Source organism: Lycorma delicatula, chromosome 4 (assembly GCF_047948215.1).
Source record: "Lycorma delicatula isolate Av1 chromosome 4, ASM4794821v1, whole genome shotgun sequence".
Taxonomy (NCBI): Eukaryota; Metazoa; Arthropoda; class Insecta; order Hemiptera; family Fulgoridae; genus Lycorma; species Lycorma delicatula.
This window is the reverse complement of record NC_134458.1, coordinates 885,459-912,685: the sequence shown is the minus strand read 5'-3', so window position 1 is coordinate 912,685 and position 27,227 is coordinate 885,459. Positions and strand designations below refer to the sequence as shown.

General features: G+C 33.3%; 1 protein-coding gene and 1 long non-coding RNA gene across 9 annotated transcripts in view; one reads left to right on the top strand and one right to left on the bottom strand.

The window, feature by feature from the left end:
* Positions 1-11,392, top strand: part of LOC142323035 (uncharacterized) — a 32,323-nt gene extending 20,931 nt beyond the window's left edge. The window contains exons 2-3 of the long non-coding RNA XR_012756008.1: positions 2,043-2,179; positions 10,847-11,392. This is a non-coding gene — a long non-coding RNA (uncharacterized LOC142323035). The remainder of the gene's footprint in view (positions 1-2,042; positions 2,180-10,846) is intronic.
* The window catches only part of LOC142323033 (uncharacterized), a 57,210-nt gene extending 41,848 nt beyond the window's left edge, over positions 1-15,362 (bottom strand). For 6 of the 8 annotated variants that reach the window (XR_012756005.1, XR_012756006.1, XR_012756003.1 and 3 more), the window contains exons 1-2: positions 15,301-15,362; positions 9,251-9,377 (exon numbers count right to left, since the gene is read on the bottom strand). Coding sequence is in view for 1 of the 8 variants with exons in the window: in XM_075362128.1 (XP_075218243.1) it covers positions 9,251-9,302 (52 nt within the window). In the remaining 7 variants the exon portion in view is untranslated. Of the gene's footprint in view, positions 1-9,250; positions 9,378-15,208 lie in introns of all 8 variants that reach the window. The other 2 variants (XR_012756004.1, XM_075362127.1) reach the window with 1 other exon arrangement.
* Between the last annotated feature and the right edge of the window lie 11,865 nt (positions 15,363-27,227).

Below are 27,227 nucleotides of genomic sequence, written 5' to 3'. Positions count from 1 at the left end.
CTAGTTCTTCAGCTATTTCTTTCAGTCGGGATGTCAGTTCTTTTAAATTATTAGTTAATTTGATTTTTTTTGTTGTTTCTTCAAAGATGGCATTGTTTATTAATTTATGTGGATCATAAGCTCTTTTGTTTTTAGGTTGGGATTTTTTCTTTTTATGCGGGGTGAATTTTATTTTAACTTTAATTAAGTAACGGTCCGATCCAGTATCTGTTCCTCTCAAGACTTTTACATTATAAATCTCCTTGTGATAATTCCGGTCCATGCAAACATGATCCAGTTGCCATTCTCCTTTTTTCCAATCTGGGTGTTTCCAAGTCTTCAATTTGTTTGGTTTTCTCATAAAATAGGTGGATTTTGAGATCATATTATGGTTTCTGCAAAATTCGACAAGTCTTTGGCCGTTCTTGTTAGTTTTCTTTTGGGCAGGCCATTTTCCGATAATATCACGATATCTTCGTTCTTTACCAAGTTGGGCATTAAAGTCCCCTATTAAAATCTTCGTGTGGGTCTTATTTATGTTGTTTGCAGTTTGGTCAAGAAGTTCCCAGAATTTGTCCATCTCTTCTCTATCTTTTTTAAGATTGTTTTTGTCATTGGTGGGAGCATGGACATTTATTATGGTGTAGAATTTATCGGCTGATTTTAGGGTTAAGGTTGAAATCCTGGGGGAGTAAGACTTAAATTCTACGACCGAGTCAATTATTTTAAGATTGACTGCAAATCCTGTTCCGAACTGTGGGCAATTCTTCATCACACGTTTCCCGGGGATTCCTTTGTAAATTCTGTAACCCTGAGATTCAAACGGCTCTCGATCGGTGTTTCTCATTTCTTGAAGTCCTGCGATTAGGATATTTTGTTTGTCCATTATGTCTGTTAAGAGTTTTTAGTTTGCCGGGTTGAGTTAGAGAATTAATGTTGTGAGTGGCAATGTAGTTTATTTGCTTGTGTCTTATCCTCAATTTTGAAGTTGTGTTGTTTTTGGGTGTTTCCAAACGCTCCGATTCATTGTTATCTTTTAAGCAGCTGCCCACTGGATCCGAGTGCAGCCTTCTCTGGTATTTACCAGACGGTGGATTTTTTCTTAAAAGACCCTCCATATTTGACTTCCAAAGGCAAGTCAGCCTTGGGTGGGAATAAATTCCCGAGTTACAACTCTGGATGTGATCCAGAGAGGTGATTCCGATTTAGTTCACCAGTAGAAATCTCCACGTTTCTAACTGGTTATTCAGACGAACCAACGTGGAGGCGCAAACCGATTTTTTTAATTGAGATTTTAAGTATGGAGAAAGTTTAAATCGGTTCCGGAATCATTTCGTCCAGAAAATGTTATTATAGCAGTTTAAATACATTACAGAAATACATTTAAAAATAACTATAATTTTATCAAACATGGCCCGATGGTATGATAATACAATTAATAATTATTAAAAAACTATTTATTAAAATTTAAAGATTACAATCAAAAATATTTAAAACAAAAAATTAATTTAAGAAAATATTTTTTTTTTATAAAATATACCACTAACAAAATAATAATTACTAACTTGCAACCCATCTGCAAGTTAGTTAGGTAAACTCTTTTCCAATTCTTGCACTAAAGTTTAATACACAATAACATAATCATTGAAAACTACCTCATAACATTCAGGCACTACCTAATTCCAGTAATTATACTGTATTAACAAATAAAACACTGCTTTACATTTTAACATATTTAAACTGTATTTTAAGAAATTAACACATTAATTGCATTAACATATTAAACTATATTAACATATAAAACATGTACAATAATAAACTTCATAGATAGGAAGTGAAGACTAGATTACACAACTTCCAGCGTTTCTCAACCTTTCAGTATTTGCAACTCAATTTTCAATCATAATTTTCATTGTGTCCCCTCTCTCATACAATAACAATGTATACAGTAATAATCTATTTTGAATATTGACAGTAAAGCTACACTATGACTGCAAATTACTATGACTATAAACCTTACGAATTATCAAAAAAAGTAAGTTTATTGATATTTGGCAATACAGATTTGCTGCACTGACAAAATCAGAATCGAAGACCTTTCTGTTGCTCTCTGAGAAGTTCTGATTTATCTTGAACATTCCGGAACGTCTGCACAAACTTGTATAAATGCTGCACCTTATTCAATTCCAGCCAGCCTCAGGTGAGTCGATCCTTCTCTTGTTGTCAAATCTGTTGTGAATACGTATGTTGTAATTTGCATGTTAATTGCAATTCACAGTATTAAATATTCATGGTAGTGATTTATACAGACTCATGGTTAAATTTTTAAGTAATAATAATGGATAAATTTTTAAGTAATAACAATAGACAATAATGAAGCATCAAGGGTACAGACGAGTGTAGTTCCAAAAATAAAATCAAGAATACTTAAATTTTGGGTTTACCAGTACTAAAGTAAATGAAGAAGAAACGCCCCTGTGTGTTCTTTGCTCAAAAATTATGGCAGCAGACAGCATGAATCCTAATAAACTTAAACAACATTTGAAAACGCTTCATAATGAGTACGTTAAGAAAACCTGAGAATTCTTCAAATTAAAATTAATATCATATGAAAAAAAACATCATTTTTAGAAAAAAAACTTTGAGAATGAAAAAGCTTTACTTGCCTCTTACAAAGTTTCATATAAAGTAGCCAGATGTAAAAAACCTCACATCACTGGTGAAGAGCTTATTTTGCCGGCTGCAAAGTATTTTTGGCAATAATTTTGCCAAAAAATTGCAGTCCATGCCTCTATCAAATTGGTGATATAACTAAATATGTACAGCATCAGCTTTTCTTGAAGTTTCATGACAAATTGTTTTCAATTCAGCTTATTGAGGCAACAGATATCAGTAAAGATAATTATTTCATTGTCTGTGTTTGATTTTTGTGATGGTATGTCAGCAGTAGAAGAACTACTTTTCTGCAAACCATCAGTACTCAAAGCAACATTTGCTATCTTAAATGATTTTGTAAATGAGGCAAACACAGAGTGGAAAAATTGTGTCGAAATATAATAGCACCGATAATGCTTGTTCAATGTCTGGAAGATTACAAAGTATACAAGCAGTTGTGAAAGAAGAATCTCCACAGTGTTTCTGGACACATTAAGAAGCTCTGGCTTCCAAAGAAATGAGTCCTGGTATGAATATTGTGTTAATGACAGTTATATTGTGTTGTAATGGCAGTTAAAAATTAAGACCCCTAAAATCAAAAATCTTTTCATGAGTGCAGTACATTCAGCATTACTATTTTGTTGTGAGGTAAGATGATTATCAATTGGGAAATTTTTGCTATGTGTTTCTGAATTAAAGAGATGAAATTGTCATTTTTCTAGAAGAGGAAAACCGACCAGAAGGTTTCGAGATGGTTTAGTTGTGATGGAATTGAGCTACTTGGTCGACATATTCAAGGGACCAAATACACACATGTTGGATAAGAGTGATTAAGAATGTTTTTTTTGTAAAAAAATTGGAATTGTGGAACAGAAATTTAGAGCAAAAAACCTAGAAATGTTTGCAAATGTGGATCAATGTGTTAAAACTTACAAGGCTGAAGAATAACAGGTGAAAATAGTTTTTATAACCTTTTAAAATCATTTAGCCATGCTGGCAAAGAATTTTAAAAAGTATTTTCTTGCTGACACAACTTGGTAGCAAGTTATGAGCGGGCTAGGGATCCATTTTAAAATACTCCTGTAGGGCTCTCAACTGCCAAAGAAGAAATCTTCATAGACTTCACAGCAAGTGGGAAAATCAAAACACAATTTAGTAATAAATCACTCTTGGGATTTTAGGCAAGGGTGGATGATGAGGGATGGATTTTCTGCAGTGGCTGCTTTGAAGAAAAAATATAGTGCTCGGCTAAATATAGAAAAAGAACTCAGGAATGTCTATTTCTAATATTAAACCTTCCTTCGAAAAACTTTGCTCTGCAAGACAGGCCCACGGGAGTCACTAATAATTATTAAACTTGTTTTTAATTAAGTATTGATAAGTTAGTTATTAATACATTGTGGAGTGCTGATACAATCCTATTTATAGTGTACATATGTATTATAGTGTAAATTTATTTGATTTATCCTATTAATAGTGTAAATGTGTACTTATTATTTATTATGTCAGAATGTATTTTGTTTTGCTTGCTTTTATTTCAGTAAATTAATAAATTTTTTAATATTTCCTTTTCGATATGCTGCACCCCTGATTTAGTGTCATCATACCCAGGGGGGGGGGGGGCAGCACAGGTTGAGAAACACTGACTTAAGCAATATTTAAAAAAAATAAATAATAATTCCATATAATGAATGATTTAGCTTGACAAATAAATGACAGAGATTCATTTTTTTAGTTTTTTTTTCTTGTCACCTGCCACTGTAGGACCATGTTTAATAGTTAATGTCAGGATGATTTCCTTTTCTTCCAAGTATTCTTCATTTTCAAACTATATTGTTCCTTCCTTTCTTGCAACCATCTCTTTACTGCTGCACTCTCTGGTTCCTTTCTGAGAACATTCACCAATTTGGATTTTCTTCGTAAATGTATCTCTGTCCCTTACATTGGTTATCCCTGTAATCATGAGATCTTCTTTCACCTGTGTGAAGGCACTTACTGTTTGTTTTGGCTCTATCACTCTTCTCAAAAATCCTCTTTGTCAACCTGTTTTCATCCATTCTAGCCAAGTGCACATAGAAGGCCAATCTTCTTTTTCAAATGGCATCTGTGAGTCTGTATACATGGAGGTAGTTGTTTATTCTTCCATAACCTCCAACACTCATCAGTTTTCTACGGTCCAATTACCTGTCTAAGTACTTCCAATTTATTAATCTCTCCTCAGTTTAGAGTTACACACTCTGTAGTATACAGTACTTCAAACCTAACTACTACTATAGCGTAAAGTCAAATCTTTCCCATCCTCAATATCCTCTTTTTTATTGTATAAATTTTTTTTAAAGGCGTAAGCCTTCTGCAGTTTATTTACTCTAGCCTTAATTGCCTCTCTATCTAACCCATTTGATTGTATTATTTCTCCAAATTAGTTGAATTTCTCAGTCTTCCTAATTCTTCCAAACCTTGGTAATTCAATTTGGTGAATGCCTATTGTTGGTCATGTACTCTGTCATGTACGATTGATATCCTTAGACCTTTTCAGCTATCTTCATCATGATGTGTTCAATAGTTCCTCCGCTGTTTTTTCTTTACAACTGGAAGGCAAATGTGATACAATCTATGTTCAGATTTTCTTTAGCATATCCTGATCTCAACTTTTCTAATTTTCTTTTCTTGCAGATTTTCCTCCATTCCCTAATGGCCCTTTCCAAAACCACACTGAAAAGAAGTAGGGGTAGGTCATCTCCTTGCCTTATATCTGTCTGAATGCTAAATGACCGCAAGATTTCTCCTTTGAACTTAATTTTTGATATTGTTCCCGTCAGTGTTAGCCTTACACGGTTCAATGATTACTCATCTGCATCAGATTCTCTGAATATGTTGTAACAATTATTTTTTGCCAATGTGATCATACGCCTTCATAAAATCCATAAAGACCATCACTATATTTTTTCCTGTAACATTATATCTTCTAATTACAGATTTCAGGTTAAAAATTTGTTTGGTAGAAGATACCTACTTTTCCTAAACCCCATTGAAATTTCCTAAGCAAAGGTCCATTTGTTTTTCAAGTCTAGTGAGTAAGGCTTTTGAGCTTTTGAGAGGATCTTGTATGTAAAAGGTAACAGTGAAATTCCATGATAGTTACCAACATGAATTAAAGCAACCTTCTATTCCTCTGGTAATTCCTCCTCCCATATTCCCATGATAATCTTTTTAAATGTGCGATCAGTATTTTTATCTACATTCTTCCATTTCAGCCATGAGAATCTTCTCCACAAGCTTTATTTTATTTATTTTTCAGATGTTTAATACTCTGCTTAATTTCTCCTAGAATCAGTGACACAGAGTTCAGGTGTTGATGTTCTAATAATATTTCTGCGAATCACTCCTTTGTTTCCTTACAACTGAGCAAGCCCTCAAAATATTTTGCCAAATTTCATAATTTTTCCTATTGTTGGTTGGTCATAAGTTCCCCATTCTCCCTGCAAAAGCAAAGACTTGGAGGTGTGTATTTTGTCAACTATTGCTTAAATAATTTGTAATATTTTTTATGTTATTCTTTTGAAACTCTTTGTTTATCTTGTCTAAAAGTACCATCTCAAAATCCTTTAACACTGTTCTTAACATTTTGCAAGTTGCTTTCCTTTGCTGCTGGAGGTTCTCAAGGTTTACTTCAGTTTTATTTGCACACCAATATTTCCTCAGACATAATCTTTCTGCTACAGCATCATCACAAAGCTTATTCCACCAAATATGTTTCTTCTTCTTCTTCAATGAATATGCTACAGCTTGTGCTGCTTCAACACATTTTAACATAATTTCTTGCCAGATTTGTGTTTTAAGGTTCTCAAATTGTTCATGGAATTCCTCTCTGTTATCATATAATTTCTGATTATCTTGTCACGGCTTCAATGGCACGTGGTACTTACTAACCTTATGGTGGCCATTTTTGTCATTTATTGACTTCGATAGCTTGTTGTAGTTGCTAACCTTATGGTAGTCCTGAAAAGGGCTGTTATCGTCAAATGGCTTCAACGGCTCATAAATCCACCTTGTGGTGGCTCTGAAAAGGGCCGTTTTTTGGGTTAGCTCTGAGAGAGCTGTTGGGTCTAGAAGCTGGTCTCCGGTGAAGTCAAGGGGTTGTAGCTCATTCATTGAAGTCCGACCGGGCTTTCCCTCAGTGGCAGTTGGGTCCCACTACAATGTGGGCCCCCAGAGCCATGCAGTGTTGGGTCGGTGTCGGTCGTCCTTTGCTGGCATGGCCAAGGCGGTTCTTCCCGATTGATTCCATGCCAGATCAGCTCCTGCTGCTTATTCTGCCAGCCAGGGCGATTGAAGCCCGGCGAGCTGGAGCTGGAGTGGGAAGGCAGAGTCCACGTCCAGCGGCTCCCTTGGTGGGCTGGCCAGGCCTGCTGCTCCAGCACGGATGTTTGCGTCTGCCGGCAGGTCCCACGTTGAAGCGGCCAGGGAACTTCTGTCTTCTTCCATCTTCTACTTGGTCTTCTCCAGGTGGTGGTCGACGATGACTCACTAGGGCTGCAGTGCCGCTATGGTGGGAGAACTGCAGGTAGGAGTGATGCTTGTATCAGCACGTACGTTTACTGTGGGCTCACATCATTGCTACAGTGTTCACCCGCCGATTATAATTAGGCATATATGTGGTAACAATTTATTCTTTGGATTCTGCCTCACGTCACCTTTCTCTTATGTTGGGAGTAAAAACCTTGTTTTGATTGTGATGAGATAATGATGCTCCTTTTCATGATGGCTAAATGATCTATTTGGAATTCAGAAAGCCTTTCACACAGAGACCACCACATTTTCATCTTCCTAGGAAATCATTTAAAATATGTTGTCATAATTTTGAGATCTTCACACTGGCATAAAGAGATTAGTCTTTTACTATTTTTATTGGTTCTTTTATGTGCGTATAACTGCATATTTCTTTCTCTTTTCGTCTATCTGTTACAATTAGTGCATTGAAATCACTTACGAGAATCTTAATACTGTTCGGGGGACCTGTTCCATTTCCGCTTCTAACAAGTTCCAAAATTCTTCCACTTCTGGTACATTGCTCCAATTGTTCTCATTTATAGGACTGTGTGCATTGATGAATTGTGTATGTCTCGTTAGCACACTTTAGAGTCAGAACAGAGAGTCTTTCTGATGGCAATTTAAAGTCTACGACTGAATTTGATTGTACAGTTTACCAGAGAAGCCATTTCTAAGTAAGGTATGTTCTTCATCAACTTACCGTTTACCTTTATATAGATCCTAAATTCTCAGATTCGAAATTGTCATTATTCAAATACTTCGTTTCTTTAAGCGCTGTTGTTAAAATGTTTTGTGTTATTAAAATCAATTAGATTTTTTAGTTTCCCAGTTTTCAGTAATGAGTTTATGTTTATGGGCATATTTTTTTGCTAGGATCTGATCTTTAATGAAGGGTTTCCAGAGGGTTCAGATTCCTGTATGCATGGTGGTTGGGGCTCTCCAGAACCTTACCCCATACTACTTTTTTTTACAAGCAATGGATTCCTGTTGGCAGTTACTATGATTATCACATTTATTACATTTATCATACTACATCTATCCACTGAGCAGTCTATCAGAAATTTGTATCTATTTTTTACAGATTGCAAGATCACAAAACATAATGTGTTGATCAACATCAATAAGTTAGGAAATTTTGAATAAGCCATGGATTTTAGATCCTACAACATTCACTGCATGCTACTTTGGGATACATTAGTTAAAAAGGTGCTTCCATATCAATTTAAAAGGACTTAAGAAAGTAAGCAATTAATTCTAAAGTACAAATCTTCATTACCAGCCACTCATGGCTGTCTAGATTTCAACGTGGCTTCAAGACTTTCTATTGTTTCAAATTTATTACTATACTGTTGCATAATTTACAAAGTAGCACATCTGCAAACAAAGCACCAAATCATTGTAAACTTTACAAGTCTCTTTTTCATGCTTTCATCACAATGCAGGCAACATTAATGGTGGACAGATATGTTCAGCCTGAGACTGAATGTGACCAACTGCTGAACTGTACTTGGACTTGCAATATGTTGAGGCAACAGTTACAATCAATGCTACTGAATCATAAAATGTCACGGCTTTCACAATAAATACAAATCTGTAAAACTATTAGCTATCACAAAACACTACTAAACAAAAAAAAACTTTTTCTGCCTTGTAGAAATAACTACTGAAGCCTTTTCATTGATGAGCAAGTTCCACACATTAGAACGTTTTCATATATCACAAACTAGCTGATAAAAAAAAAAAATTAAAAAAGGGAAATAATTTAATTTTTTTAAGCACAAATAATGTAAGAAGTTAATAAAAAAGAATATATATTTTAGATCTGGAAGAGGGTGGATATTAGTAAGTTACATTCACCATTAGTAATTAAAGTTTAAACATAAATTAACAAACAATAATCACCAAACATAAAAGCATTAAAAATTCAGATTAGATTTAATCTAATTTGAAACTGAAAAACAATTTTTTAAATCATCAAAAACAATTTAATTTGTGGTAAGATAATGATACAGTATCTCACCAAAAACAGTTTAAGAAATGGACTAATAAGAATTATAACACTTACTAGTAATACTAAGCTGATAAAATCCTGACGCAGGATGTGGCTCAGAAGACATTATTCAAGTAGAGGAATATATACTCCTAATAAACTATTTCTCATATCCAGTCAACTGCTTAACAAGGAAAGTATACTGAAAGAAAGCACGTATAACCAATTAAACTAAACACATATCAATAATTAATATATATTTCTTACAATAAAAGTACAACCAAATATATTATGATCTATTCAGGCACAGTTTAATTGGAATACCATTTTGTTTTAAATCGAAATGTCATTGTTCTGTTATTTTTAGGGCTGAATGTTATTCATTTTGTGGAGCTTATTATGTAGATATGCTACATTAAACTTAGTTGAATAAAGAAGCAATGGGAAAACTTTATTTCATTCCCTACGTTCCACAGTGTTGAATTTCTATGCAATTTTTACCAAAAATTGTAACAGTACTGGTAACTTATAAATATTATGGTTTTACTGCAACAACTACTATTTTAAAAAACTATCTTAATAAAACTACAACATACCTAACCTACATTTAAATAATAGCTAAACCACACATACTAAAAATGTATGTATACAAAACGGGATAAACCAGTAAAATAAGTCTAAGATTAATAACAATAGCAAACAGGCTTGAAATCTCTCATGCTTACAATCAAAATGAACAATCTATTCAAAATACATAAGTAATTTTGAAACTTTGTACGCTTCGTTAAGCACTTTTCATACTACCCAAACAAGCACATCTCTTAAATAGCAATACATAATGTACAATCTTACCATTTCACCAATACTAGTGTATTTCTGTCCTATTTTCTTTCATAGTGGCGCCATACACATTTAAAATTATTTTCTACATACTGTATTTCTAATCTCTTTTGATAACATTAATGTGCATTTAGAATGCGCTTCGTTTCAAAAATTTGTAAATTTTGTCTATTCATGTTAAAAACTCAAATTATTCTTACAATTCATTCTGTACAAATCAATCATTCATCAAAAAACAACAGCTGATTTTATGCTTTCAAATAATAAACAAGTATTGAAAATGAACAGAATACATGCAGACCCCATCAACCACTCGATGCAGAACACAGATCATACAATGTTGCTGATCTCCACACATACAGCTCAAATAGTCAAACAGGTTTCTCATTCAAACATTGTCTGTTATTATTTAATGACTGTCAGATATTTAATTCATTGTTTACTCTATCGTGAATGAGGATTTTGAGTTTGCTGACAAGATGTTCAGATTAATATAAAAACAAATATAAATGTTAAACTAGCTTAAATTATACAAAGAGACAGTGCATAAGTAATATATATTTGACAGGATACAGAGGAACATGGTCGGTGTTATTAGAAAAGATAAGCAGTTATCACAACATGCATGAAGCAAAAAATGTTTTGGCAATAAAACTAGACATGAAACTCAAATTAAGCTTTATAACATAATGATTACATTAAATGTTGATAAAGCACCGAGGCATAAGTACTACTTTTCTATATTGTTTCATACTGAATAAAACTAATATTATTAATATATTATTTTCACATTTATTTATACAGTCGGTTATTTTTTGTTGTAATCTTTAGTCAGAAGCTTAGTTTCCTAATTCAGCGTAGAGGTTTCCTGATTCAGTCGAAAAAGGGTTAAATACTGCTTAAGATGCAGGACTTGAGAAGTCCGACGATATTAAGGCAGATGAAGCAATGACTAGGTACCCGTGATAAAATAACATCTACAGAAGAACTTGAAACTTGAAAGAATGAGATAAGACCGTATCCCTCAGACAACTAACTTCTACTGTGAGGGAGATGGACTTTAAGGAAGCTGAGGAAAAATGCTGTAAGAGAGCAATACTTCAGCAAACTAAACTTCAAAGAATTTGACCCTAATATTATAATGAATCATTATATTACATTAATGTAAACCACAAGAAGGAGCCTACTAGAAATCACCTAAGCAACAACAAAAGTAGTTTCTTATGTACTTTGCATCTTCAGTCAATAAAATGTTTTAAGTATTTACTTTTTTGAATTAATTAATTAAATATTATTTCATACTTCCATATATATAAATCTTAAATAATTACAGTATTTATTAGACTGAATCGGTTCACAATAATCAAATGTTATATTAATTTTATCAATAATAAATGACCAATCCTATAACAAAATTAGTGAATAAACAGTTCATAATTATTTTTGTCCATTCAATTAGCTAATCAGTATGATGAAATCAGTAACACAACCATTAACTAATGACAAAAGAACAGATCAATAGCTCCGTGAAATTTGACATTTTTAAAAACTGATACTAAATCTGTTTTTAATTTTTGTATTTTTTTATTAAATTCCATTATTTACTATTATTAATTTTAGGTAAGGATCCTATATGTGGAAATATGAATAAATTATGGGTAAAGTAAATAAAAAAACCTGCATTGGGAATAAAACTCTACTATTATTGCAATTAGTAATTCAACAAACTAAACTTCAAAGATGATAAACGTATATCATTAGTATTCCTGAAATGAATATCTAAATATTATTACACGCTTAGCTTCATTCAAATATTAACATTTGTGGTACTTATTCATTTTAATACCACCACTTGACTTTTTTTTATTTTAAGTCAATAAACCAACTTACACCTAAAATCATACTTCTGAATTTAAATGAATCATATTATATTATTATTATCTATGAAAATTTTTAATAGCTTTGTGTAAAAGTATATCGATGAAGATTAAAAATGATTTTTTAAAAGAATGATAGCTTCAAATTCAGATAATATATTTAATGTAAAGCATCGACACCAAACATACATGCACAAATATGGATTAATACACTTAATATATTAGTATATTAATATACTAACTGGATACTATTGCGACAGATTTTTTAAAATTACTTTTTGGAGCAAGCAAAGTGAGCAGTAGCATGTATAAAACTCTAAGACAGAAAATTACCATACAAAATCAAAATTGAAAAAAACTTTAATTACACCTTGTAAACAAGAAAAACACTGCCCCACATGTAAATAACAAAATTCAAAAATCATTCATACAAGTTAAAACAAATAGCTCTGAAAACATTTTGTTTTTCAGTTTCAGCTGCCAAAATTTATTTTCCAAATTTCTACTATATGTAAACTAATTCTGCACATCTAATTATGATAAAAATGTAGGAGCTCAGTAATTTGACTAAAAAATGTTGAAATTTAACCCTCAAAGCTATATCTCCATAATTATGAAGCAAACTTTATGAAATTGAATAAACATCTATCGTAAAACTTCTTTTTTTTTATATTTTGAATAAATAAAATTCGTTAAATGCAAAAATGGTTTAAAACATACAAATGCATAAAATATCAAATGAAACTGTATTAATAATGTTAGTTGTTTAGGAAAAAAAATTATGTTACAAGTCTTTAATTAAAATATGCTTTGTAAAGTACTGCTTTCATGAAAGTAATCCCCCATGATTACTTCTCTCATTGCAGTGTACTTGTACTCTCTCAATATATACTTGTTTTAAGTGAAATTTTCCTAGTGCTGAGTTGATAAACGTGCTGTATTAATAGAATAATACTCTTTTGCTCAGGCTAATAAAATGTTATATGATTAGGAACTATTTTATTTAAAAATGTTTGCTCATATTCACTTGCTGCAGTCTGGGAATTTTAATTTAAAAAAAAAAAAAACTGAATCAATATCTGCGAACTCTTCATTTGAAAATTGAAATAACATGCTAAAATTATTACATAATTAATATAAACAATCTTTGGAATACATAAATTTTCAAAAAATGAATATGCTGTTGTAATATGAATGAAATTAACTGTTAAACAAGTGTTCTTTGGTTTGAATCTTCAAATTGTCATTGAAATTTTCAAATGAATGAATAAATGAGTATTTAACCACAAATTACTATAAATTATATTGATAAAAAAAATTAAAGATATCTAAAATGTATAAAATTAACATTCCACTATAAAATACTCTCTAGATTTTTTAAAATTATTAATACATTTCAAATTATTAAAATAATACCAGGAAAATAACTTGTACACTTGGCTGATAAATACTTTTTTCCTTAAAAAACTGAACTTTTAGTTTTATAAAATAAAAGTAAAAATTGTTGATAATATAACTTTGGAATCTAATTTTTAATTTAATATAAACAATTTTAATACCAAGTTCTATTACCACAACTAGTGAAATTACACATAAATACACAAATTGTATCTGTAACTGACAACTAAATCTTTTAGCAGCTATTACTGGAAAAAAACTGAACCAATATTTATATGAAATTTTGTGTATTATGTACATGCATTCCTTACGTTTTGGTAGGTGGTCAAACAAGCAACAAATCACTCTTAAAATTTGCATAGCCATTTTCAAGAATATGTATATAATAATGAAAAAAATATATATTTCCATTGTCTTTTTCATTCATTTAGATATACTGTTGCCATATTAAGATCTACAACCATCGCCATATAATATGCATTATTAAATAATTGTATAGCTATTTGCATTATAAAAAATGAGAAATTCTTGTTACAAAATTAATGCAATAGAGTAAATGTTCTGAATGAATAAATAAATGTTCAGTATATTCAAACATATAAATGGGGAAGAAAATATACAGCACATTTAGCAACGTTAGTATCAAGATAAATTACTTAACTTTCTACAGTAAAATTGATCAAGTGGAAACTATAAAAATTTTGAACAGAAGCTATCCAACTAACAAACTACTTTTTCTCACACTGACTCTTTACAGCAAAGAAAACAAATTCATAAAATACTTTTAAAAAATAAAAATTCAGTACGTAAACTAAAATTTATTTTTTTACATATATACACACACCACCAATGCAGCAAAGGTTCTAGAAATAACAAAACAACAAAGTACTTTGTATAAGTCTACATTTTAAGTCAGTATCATAAGACAAGCAAATGATTGGGAATATAACAAACAAGCCAATGATTGAGAATTTGGTTGTACTCTCTTTTACTAGCAAAATCAGTAGCTGCTAATTCACAAGCATTTTTAGAATCATACATCATTTTTAGAACACTATCTACATCAAACCAAAATACACATAACCTAAAATCATAATAAATATCTTTACATTCTGTACACAATATACGACTTCATAGCAACTTAACATGTACTTAGCTAACAATTACAACTGTGCAAGGATTTATTTATAAGTAGTCTGAAAATGCCTAACAAAGATAATAAAATAATCTGCTTACAACACATATTATTCAATTACTGAATTTAAGTATTATAAAAGTAAATGCATCTACAAATAATTATTAATAATTTACAATGAGTAATATACATGCATGGTTTAGCAATATATAATAGTGTAACATGATAATAGTTTTTCTTGGAGTAGATAAAATTAAACAAGTAAAAAAAAAATTAATGGATAAAAATTTTTAGGGCGTTCTAAAAAAACAAAACACAATTACAACATAAAAGTTTCAACTGAACTTAACTATAAAATCGTTAAATTGAGTTTAATACGTTGTTATTTGATATAACAAAACACAGCATGCAACTGCTGAAAATTGCTCGTTATAGAAATAAACAATTACTAAGAAAAATGATAATAATATATGTTAAACAATTATACCATACTATCTGGTTATATTAACGGATGTATTTTTGATACTGTGACACCAAATGTCAAAATGGGTAGCCTAATGTCTACAGAAAAGAAATAAACACGTAAGTAGCCAGAATGAAGTATAAAAAGTATACCTTCACCAACCTCAAAGAGTAGATTTTAAAGTAAAAAAAATTTTCCTTATATCAAAAGAAATTAACACGGATTATTTTTTATTAAATCCATTAAAACCTAGCCTACAAGTTACACAATTACACATTCAATTTCATATAAATAGAAATAAAATACAATTACATCAATACCTATGCATTTTTAACACTGGGAAAAAAGTAACACAAAACGAAAAAATATTGACATTAAAAAATAAACATCACTTAAATAGTGGAATACTAACCTCGCACTTCACTCATCTACAGAAATTTCAACAACTGATATCACGCGGTTGTCAGCCTACATGATATTGTAGTCTTATTACACAATATTTCTTTTAGCCTTTTGTAAATTAAAAAAAGTAAATTTTATACTTCTAATAATACACAAAACAATCAATACTTTAAATAAATTATAGTCATTTTTTTGAGCTTAAAAAAGCTGCTTTACTTTGCCCTGCTGCAGTATTAAAAACCTACTTTTTCCCAAAATTTTCCTCGCTTGAACCGCTAAATTTAAACATATCCGTGTGAGGAATTTTGTACATGACATTGTACGATCACGTAAAACCAGATCTTTGAATTTAATTAAAAATTTACTGTGCTTAGTTTCCTTCCTATATGATCGTGTTTAATTAAAAAAAAAAAAAAAAAAAAAAAAAACTGGCCATTATAAAACGTGATATAACACATGTTATATCATGAGAGATATACATATGTATCTCGGGTCTTTATAATTATACTTTTTATAAATGCTTCTAATTTTCTAATAATTAAAGTAAATTTTTATTGCATGCTAACTCATTAAAAAGCTTTAATTGAAACTTAATTTAAAAAATTACATATTTTAAATTAAAAGATGTAATTTTTCAAATTTGTTAAGTGAAGGCAATGTCAAAAGTTCTAAAACCCTTTTACATATTGTAAAACAACTAAGTAATTCAGTTACAATTAAAAAAAAAAAATATTAAAGAAATCAAAAGAACATTATATAAGCTGAATTTTACTTACTCATATGAAAAGTTAAATAATTTAATGGCAAGTCAGGTATTTTAAACAAAGATCTTTGCTTTTTCCTGAAAATTCCAGTTTTTTATTCTTATAATAATTATGTGAGGGAAAACTGTTCTTTGGTATTTATTTAACATACTAGCTACTACTAGTTACTAGCTACATACTAGTATGTATTTAACATACTAGCATACTTTAATAATGTCCTGTTAGTATAATTATTACAGCTAGAATTAATAAAATGAGATTAATTTCGACATGCTACATAAAGTTATGTTACGCCTTAAAGTTATAAATGAATACAATATACTCAGTAATATGTAGTAATACAAAATGACTAAAATTAATTTTTCCCAGACATTTAATTGCAGTTATCTGTAGAAGTGAAATACTAACCTTGCATTATCTATTCTATTTCCATATTTATCATAATACTTCCCTAACTGAGAATCTACAAGATTAAGTCCCCTCCAAGATATATTTAGAAAAAAAAGGAGCTGACCAGACTGACTGACCATATAATGATATAGCTCACTTTTAGACAGGTATAATACAAAATTTTTGATTTTGATGTATTGTACTTTCTATTCAATTTTCTTTTAATGACTTTTTTGGGTTTAAAAAGTTATTAACTACAATTTACCACATATATACCAAATGCCTACCATATATAATGTGTGTGTGTGTGTGTGTGTGTGTGTGTGTGTGTGTGTGTGTGTGTGTGTGTATGTATGTCATATATATATATATATATGCTCGGGCTTTCATCTGGAAGTCCCAAGTTCGAATCCTGGTCAAGCATGGTATTTTTACATGCTACTTGTGAAACCAGCTAAAAAGCAGCTTTTAACACCAGCAATGTGCAAAAAAAGACTTGTGGGTCAAAGTAGATGCCAACTAAACCAAAGAAGACTGGAAAAATGTTATGTTTTCCAACAAGTCAAGGTTTTATGTTCAGAGGCAAAGGTTTCCATCTGTTAGAAAAGTATCAGATTAAAATATATCATTGGCCTATATCCAACAGTTAGTTACACATCTCTGGAAAAAATGTTTTGGGGTTGTTTCACATTTGAAGCCCCCTAGTTCATTACTTCCAGCAGATCTTATGTTGAAGACTGATGGCTACATCAAGATTCTGAAGGAAAGGATTGTGTCACAACTTCTAAACAAATTCCCACAAGGCAATTTGGTGCCATGCTAGGCTGCCAGAAAAATAAAATTTTTTCCAAAACAAAAAAACAATAAAGTGTTTCTGTGGCCAGGCCTTAAAACCAATTGAACATTTTTGGGCAATAGTCAAAAAACAACTGTCAAAAATGAATTGTACTTAAAAAAATTGACCTCATTAAAGCAATAATATCACTATGGTTTCATGATGAGGAAATAACAAAATGTGCATAAATAAAAAATAGTACACTTGTTGAATCGATGCCAAATTGTGTACATTAAGTAATTAAGAATAAAGGAGGCCATACTCTATATTCACTAATTGTACAGGTATGATTTTTTTCTAAAGATATTTTTTATTAAATAATATCTGATATAGTTTTTTTCTTTATTTTGATGTGGAGGACCATCTCCTAATTCTTGAAAGGGTTTGAAAAGACTACATTTTTTTCTCTTCAGTATTTGACTGGTTTGTTGCAGTTCTCCAAGATTCCCTATCTATCTAGTACCAGTAATTTCATTTCAGTATACCCCCTACAGCCCTAACAATTTGTTTTACATATTTCAAATGTTGCCTACCTGCACAATTTTTCCCATCTACCTGTACCTCCTATATCGAAGTGACTATTCCAGGATGTCTTAAGATGTGTTCTATAAGTCTGTCTCTTCTTGTAGCTATATTTTTCCAAATGCTTCTTTCATCAATTTCCTGCAACACCTCTTCATTTGTCACTTTATCCACCCTTCTGATTTTTTTAACATTCTCCTATAGCACCACATTTCAAAAGCTTCTAATCTTTTTTTCTCATATACTCCAAATGCTCAAGTTTCAATTCCATATAAAGCTATGGAGCATAGCTTCATAGTATATGTTTGGAGCAAACATATACTTCCAAAAATGTTTTTCTGATGTATAAATTAATTTTTGATGTAAATAAATTATATTTCTGACTGAGAAATATGTGCATATTTCTCACATGTGCTATTCGGCATTATATATTATTGCTCCTGCTTTTTTTTTGTCCATCTTTAGTAATTCTACATTCCAAATAACAAAATTCGACTACTTCCATAGTCTTTTCTCATCCTGATTTTATATTCAGTGGTCCATCTACTTTATTTCTACTACATTTCATTACTTTCGTTTCACTCTTGTTTATTTTCATGTGGTAGTTCTTGTAGGACAATGCCATTCATTGTCTCTTCTAAATCTGTTTTACTCTCAGCTAGAATTACTACACCATCAGCAAATCATAACATCTTTTTCTTTTCACCTTTCACTGTTATTCCAGATCTAAACTGTTCTTTAACATCATTAACTGCTTGCTAGTTCTATGTAAAGATTAAAAAGTAACAGGGATAGGGAACATTCTTGTCGGACTCCCTTTTTTATTACTCCTTCTTTCATATGCTCTTCGATTATTACTGATGCAGTTTATTCTTGTAAATGTTAGCAATTGTTTTTCTATCTCTATACTTGAATCCTGATTTTGTTAAAATGCTGAACATTTTATTTCAGTTTATACTATCAAATGCCTTTTTTAAGTCTATAAATGCCATGTACGTTGGTTTGTTTCTCGTTAATCTTCCTTCTAATATTAATCTGAGTGCAAAAATTGCTTCTCTAGTCCCTATACTTTTCCTGAAACCAAATTGGTGTTTTCCTAACATTTCTTCCACTTTCCACTCAATTCTTCTATACAGAATTCTAGTTAAAATTTTTGATGCACGAGTAGTTAAGCTAACTGCTCTGTATTCTTCACATTTATCTGCTCCTGCTTTCTTTGGTATCATGACAATAATGTCTCTCTGAAGTCTGACTGAATTTCCCCTTTTTCTTAAATATTACACACCAGCTTGTATATATACCTATCACTTCCACCCCTGCACTGCACAGTAATTCTGCAGGTATCCTGTCTATCCCAGAAGCCTTTCTCCCATTCAAATTCTTTAATGCTCTATTAAATTCAGACCTTAATATTGTAACTCCCTTTTCATCCTCTTCTTCCTCTATAACACCAGTTTATAATTTATTTCCTCCGTATAAATCTCCACAATATATTCTACCCACCTATCAACCTTTTCTTTCATAAATCAGTGAACCATCTTTATTTAACACATTAGATTTTAACTTATGTACCACAAAATTCTGCTTAACTTTCCTGTATGCTATTCTTTACATATAAATTGAATATAGAACGTTCGGAAAGTTGTTGTACACTGGAATTATGACAGTGCAACGACAAAACTTTCTTAATTATTACTTTAAATTTTTTTTAATTTCATTATTTTATAGAAACAGATATTACAATAACTGAAGTAGTTTATAAAAGGTATTGAAAATGACCTCATCAATACAACACTGCACAGGTTTCAATTTGTTTTCAAACACTTTAACCAGCTGATGTACTAGAATGTCTCGTACATATGCCGTTATTATCTCATCAATCGTGCAGGGCCTGTTGCGATACTCTGCTTATTTCATTGACTCCCCCCATAGAAAGTAAACTAAGGGAGTCAGATTGGGCAACTGTGCAAGTCACAAACCTCTCAAAATGAATCATTCACCAAAGGTATTTTGAAAAAGTCAGTGCTGTGGCACCATCTTATTGGAACCAACCGTGAATGATTTCCACTTTCCTAACTGACTAATAGTGTTTGTTATAACAGCACAATAAGGATCACCATTTTTTTTTTTTGTTTTACGTCTGAAGATTACGTCGTAGGTTTTACGTCGTAAGATTTGCCTCAACCAAATACCAGTAGCCTGTACATACTGGGCGTGTGGGGTTCACTAAAACACAATGCATGGTGGACCCACTAAAACGCCACTCCCTCCCAACGCTGTGATGATAGAACCACGTAATAAAATTTACATCACCATCATGCATATCAATGGTCACACCTGTGTAGCCTGCGAGCCACAGCTTCAGGCATCCCCTGAGGACACCCAGCAGTGACTATTCAGTTGAACCCCTGCTGCCCAACCACAGGAGCTGGCCCACATCATCACTCACCAGCAATATACTATCCTCTAATGCTCTTCCTCATTTATCTTGGTAGGAACCATGTACAACACCTGTTTCATTCATCATCAGAATTAGGCATCCTTTCCATCACTTCCTCTAGGGAGGTTTGTCCACTAACAGGCTGCATCGCCGCCCACCTTGAGCACTCCAAGAAAGTGTGTTCGATGTCTTCTGGGAGACCATAATATTGACATCCCGGGTCGTGCTTCCCTTCCTGGCGTACAGGAACTTATTGAATGATCCATGGCCCGATAACCATTGGACCATCCAAAAGTTCGTCTCCCCGTGCTTCCTTCACAACAGGTTCTAATACATGGGATTAACTTATACTTCCAGTGACTAGTTGACGCATCGTTCCACCTAGTATGCTAACAGGGCAGTCCTAGCCACAGCTCTCTCCGTTCCCTGATACCAATTTCGCCTTTCCTCTGCAAACAAATTCAGTGGAGGCATCCCGGCTATCCCCAGCACTGCCTCAAGCGAAATATTGCGGTACACCTGCGCCACTCGTATCATTAGCCATCTATAAGTCGTGTCCATCTCATTCGGTTTCTTGTGACCCCAAGGGTCTTTGATGATACCGGGGCTGCATACAACATCGAGAAATGACTGTGGCAGCAATAACCTGCTGCTTGGAGATTTTGGGCTCCCCCGACATTTGCCATCAGCCTGCAAACCGCCAAGGTCACCCGTTCGGCCTTTCTTACTAATTCCTTCACATGGGTCGAGAAACCTCTCCAAGAGCTCAACCAGACACCAAGGTATTTGGCTTTCCTCGATAAGGCCACCTCCGTACCTTTAAGCTCAAATGAAAATTGAGGGGTCTTTCTCCTTCCTGCAATTGGAATCATAATTGTCTTGCGAGCCGAGACTTCCAATCTCCTGTCCTTCATCCATTGTACGACACATTGCAGTGTTTCATTCGCACGAGTCCGAACCTCTTGGACATTTCTTCCTGTCACCACCACCGCAAGGTCATCAGCATAAGCCGTTAACTCAACCCAGGAGGCAATTAACCCCTAAAAGGCCGTCGTAAGGCATATTGCATAACAAGAGGCCCAAAACTGACTCATGGGGCACCCCTCTTTCCATGGCCGTGACGACCTCTTCTCCTTCTTCTGTAGTAATTCTCATCTCCCTACCTCTCAGGTATACCTGGAACATCCTGACCAGATAGGGAGGAATCTTCTTGTCGGTCAGATCAGACTATCTAAAATAGCATTCCACTTAATGCTATTGAATGCATTCCTAGTGTCGACTAAGATTACTAAAGGTATCTTCCTAGTGTGTCTCGGCTCCTTTGCAGCATAATTGACCATTTCTATAACACTTAATTCTGCCAATAGTGGACTGTCCCTTCCTGAAGCCATACTGTCTTCAGAACAGCACAACCCGCTGCACCAACTCCATTTCCAGTCTCCTGGTAAGGAGGGACTCAAACAACTTCCTCAACGTATTAATTAGGTAAATTGGCCTGAAGCCCTCCCTCCTTCGAAACCAGAACCAATCAGGCCGCATTCCACGTCATTGGGATACTCTCCCTACATATGGCCTGATTAAATGGTTCCAATAGTGACATAGGGGATGCCTCCACAATCACTTTCATGGCTTTGGCCGTGAATCCATCAGGGCCCATACTTTCATGCGGCCTGAGCTTAGTGAACGCATATTCTAACTCTTCTGCCGTAAACCGAGGAATCTCCTCAGCAACAATCTCCCGGCGCCTCCAACTACCATCCTGGAGAAACAATTCTAGAAGGGTTTCCCCCAATTGAGCCCTGGGCAATCTAGGCAAAGCCCTCCCAAACCTGCCCATGACTATACGATACACGTTCTCGTTCAACTTATCGCTGCCACTTCTCCTTCTTGGATCTATCAATGGCCTTGACCGGTTCCGACTGTTTTCAAGGACCTCTCTACAGGCTTCCACTATAGTCTGATGCACCTCTTCTAATTTGGTCTTATCCTAATTCTCCACCTTCCTCAGGACAGGTATTTGATAGCTCCTCATTATCCAGGACCCTTCCTGATTCATCTTGTCCCTTGTGGACCGTATATTCTCTAATAATTCACGTCGAGGATGCCCAGCAATCACTTCAATACAGCTGTGGTCACTGAGCGTCTCACTCTCCAAAAGTCGCGATTGAGTAAGACCAACCTGCGACTCACTAACAAATGTCAGGTCCAGAACTGACCCCATTCCTCTCCTGTGGAATGTATTTACCCCAAATTCATACACACCATTCTCAGGGAGGCCATCGATTCAGCAGGCTGCCTTCCCCGTTCGTTAGCAACTCCAGCACCTGACTCGTGGTATTAAAATCATCTATTATTATTGGGCTTCTTATCCTTCTAACCTCAGGAGCCAGCTCCTCCAAAAACAAAGAGAATTCCTCTAACGGTATGTTTGAAGAACATAACAGCTGAACAGGTACCATCCAGCCACTGCAGCCCAAAAAAATCATCTGCCACCACTACTGCTGGTTGTATGACTCCTACTTTCAACCATGGCAACCACTCCTACGAGATTTGTAAACCATCTAGCATTTGGCACTCTTCTTCTATTGGGTTCCGAGACCATCAGCAAGTCTCCACCAATTTCCTTTCCCATAGCCCATAACAAGTCATGGGCTTGCCCAGACCTGTTAGTATTTAATTGCAAGATTTTTATTGTCTACATAGTGGGCTTTCATACCTATGGCTTTCCACATCACACTTTTTGCAGGTTGCAGAAATGTCCATCTTTTCCACAGTTAAAACAACATTTGGTTCTATCAGGACCCTGGCACTTAGAGGCCTTACGGCCCCGGTCCCAACAACAGAAGCACCTTTCTAGCTCCTTATCTAGTGCTACCCTGCACATCACCATCCAACTCACAGGTGCCCCACCCTCTCCACCACCCTCTTGTTAATTTTCAATGTAGCCATCTGCGTTCCCGAGTAGGCAGGTCTCAACTTAAGGGTCTGCACCACTTTCCCTTCCATCTCTGCAGTCTCCCTCACTACATCCTCCTTAGTCGTATGGGAATCAAGATCCAAGATCTCTAATAAAGATTCTCAGCCTTCATACACTTTGTGTCAGGGCAACCTTAACACCATGTAAAGTTATAATAGTCAGTGCTATCAAAATTAATATAAACAATAGCCATCACAATGCTATCAACTAAAGATAACATACACCATACCTATTAATAACAAAAACAATGCACCAATTATAAGAACAGATTAAATATATTCTACTTGTAAACAGGAGGCCTCCCAAAGGGATGGCAAGAAGCAAATACAGCCCTTATTACTAATATTAAATAATAAAAACTCAAGATTAAAAAACTGTCCAATCACCAAATCTCAGAAGACGTAAGAAAATCATATCAGAAACCAAATCACAATTGTCCATTGTACAAACCAATAGAAAAAATTGATATACCCAAACCAGAACTCAGTGAGACACCACCTTACTCGATAAATCCTGCAACTCATCTAACGATCATTATTAACTGAATTTTCAAAGAATATTGGATCCACAATGCGTGTTCTACTCACACTGATCCATCTAATTGATGGAGTCAGTTGTCACCTAAAATCATGTAATTTGTGAATTAATATATACCTTCCCAGATGTAATGTTGTAATCTAATGTTGAGGATACCTATGGAAGTTTGGTTGATAAAACGTTTAAACCATTGAAACAATTTATTCTTTTGCTCGATCTGTAGGTTTCAGTTCTTGAACAAACATTACTTTGTAAGGGGAAAGTTTCAGTTCTTTTCTTACAGTTTTATGTGCGGTAGCAAGTCTGATATCTTGCTGCTGTGATAACTTACACATTGACTTTGGTAGAATTTCAACCATAGCATCCGATATATCAAGCATCTTCTGTTTGTTTAATTTAAGTGATCTTCAACTTTGATCAGCATCTTAACAGAGCCTGTCGCCTGAAATTTTTCAGAAAACTTGTGCCTTTATGAAAGGTGTATTCGACAAGAAAAATATGACCTCTACCAAAAGAACCATTACATTTCTTGCAATAAATGATTCCAACAAACGAAGCACGTTCAATCACAACTCAACAACTGATGTCTTTTTCTATTACTGAGCAATACCCAACAAACCCATGGGGCAACCAACCTAAAGTCAAAAGAGCATAATTCACCACATAATTCTAAAGCATACTGCAGAGCAACTTTTCAAACACTCTGTATAAAAATAATATATGTTTTGTAAAACTAGAAACAGAGACATGGTGATAACATTTGTAGATTTCAAGAAAGCTTATGACTGCATTCACAGAGAATCCCTACTAAAAATTCTAAGACACATCGCACTACATACAAAATTAGTAAACATGTAAAACTGACCCTCACAAACACTAAGTCAAAGATAAAATTCAGAGGCGCGCTTTTGGAACCATTTGAGATGAAAACAGGACTGCGCCAAGGCAATACGTTCTCACCACTGTTATTCAACTGTGCTCTAGAAATGATAGAAATGATGAGGAAATGACTTAAAAAATGCCTGCAAAAGTAAAAATCAAAACAAATTGTCTTGGTTTTGCCAAGATATTAGAACTTCAAAACATTGTAAATAAAATTGGTCTCAAGATATCATTTGAAAAGACAGAATTTATGTCCCAAAAACCAACATGATTAACATTCTTTGAAGATATCATGAGGATACAAAATTAAATACTTCTGAAACAGCTAGTACAGTACAATCTCAACTTGAAAAACACCAAGACAGGATGCAGATGAATAGAGAAATAAGAAAGGATCTGAAAGAAATTGGTCTTACACCAGAAGACACCACAGATATTATAAAATTAAAAAAGAAACTTAAGAACAAAAATACTTGCATCACACTCACAAGAAAAACTTACAACAAATGTTTGCTTTCAACTCTAGAAAGGGCACAAAGATTGGAAGATATGGAAAAGTACTGGGAGGACCGCAAGGCCCAAACCTATCAAAGAGACTTGGGTAATGGAGTGACTAAAGTGATCCTATGCGGTCATAAAAGATAATAATAATATTTCCTGAATTCATAGTCTTGGAAACTGAGATTTTAGGGGTGAAATTTATATCATTAATATATTATAATGGAGGGCAGTTTGTAGGCACCAACTGGCTCTCCAGTTGATAGATACCATTTATCTCAATCGCTGAGTGCATCTTTCTTCAACTGAATGTAACTTCTTCCTCTTATTATGTCAACATATCGTCCGTTTTTACTTACTTCTATGATTCTTCTTTAAATGTAATCCCTTTACAATGTATCCCCTATCTAACATTTTCTGTAATAACTTCCTTCCTCAACTCTCTTTAGCATCTTTTGTGTTATTTAAAGAGTGATTGGTATACGCAATATAGTTTGTATAGTTTTACGCACCTCTACTGATACATCTTCCAATCTCTAGTACTTTCTGTACTCTTTACTAATCTTCAATCATCAAAAATACACAGCACTACCATTGTCAACTTATGGAGTGCAATTTAAAGTAAAAGCTGAGTCAGACTAAGTAGAAATTTTTATAACTTTTACCTTAAATAAAATTGAATTCTAGTATTTCTTCTAATGAAACTCCTAATGTCTATTCTAATTCTAAAGTCCCTGTTAAAATTTATTTCTTACTATCATTCAAACACTCTGAACTGCACTATTTAGAGGTTTATGATGAATATCTACAAATATCTGACATTTGACCAAACACAGCATGCCAGCTACATGTGTAACAATTTTTTTCATTTTTTAATAAATGTATGTTTGTGCATCAAATCATATACTTTAATGTAATCCAAGAAACAAACCATCACTGGCTGTTATCTTTTAAGTTGAACAATTAGTTTATCTAAAAATCTGAAGATTTTTTGGGTGTAAAACCAAACTATGTAGGGCTGGATTTACAATTCTCCCACATCCTCCCAAAAGCTAATTAGATTACAAACTATTTTTGGTACTTACGTATTAACGGAGGAGGGGGGTATACTGAAATGAAACGACTAGCACTAGATAGGGAATCTTGGAGAGCTGCATCAAACCAGTCAAATGACTGAAGACAAAAAAAAACATATTAACGCCACTGAATTATTTAAAAACAAAGTAGTCAATTGGATTTCGGTGGAAAATGACCAGTCTCTATTAATGTTAATAAATGGTTATTTATATTTATTTATTTTATAAATATAATTTAACCAAACTTAACCTACGCTCGCTAACCTTGACTAATTAACACCATAATTTTTTGAGTTTTTATTTAATAAATTCAGTAATTATTGCAATTATTTTTTATTTAAATAATCAAAACACTCCTGTTAATTAGTCAAGGTTAGCGAGCCCACCGGGTTGGTCTAGTGGTTAACGCGTCTTCCCAAATCAGCTGATTTGGAAATCGAGAGTTACAGCGTTCAAGTATTTGAACGCTTTTTTTAGTAAAGCCAGTTAGTTTTACATGGATTTGAATACTAGATCGTGGATACCGGTGTTCTTTGGTGGTTGGGTTTCAATTAACCACACATCTCAGGTATGGTCGAACTGAGAATGTACAAGACTACACTTCATTCACACTCATACATATCATCCTCATAAGAATTATTTAAACGGTAGTTACTGGAGGCTAAACAGGGAAAAGAAAAACAAAAGTCAAGGTTAGCGAGTGTTAAATTATATTTATAAATTAATAAAGAGACTGTTTTGAATCTATGTTAAACTCTATATCAGCCCATTTTCCACTGAAATCCGATTGACTACTTTGTTTTTAAATAAAGCTGTAACTGCAGTGGCGATACTTAAGTACCCTATTTTTTCTAGTATCTTGAAAAAACTTGCAAAACAAATATTGGTTGATAATTTTTTTTTATATATACAATATCTTAAGAGCTGATAGAACTAAACTGCTTAAAAATTAGGAATTCATTATATCCTTATACAAAAGAACAATCAAATCAATATAATGCTTTAAATAAAATAAA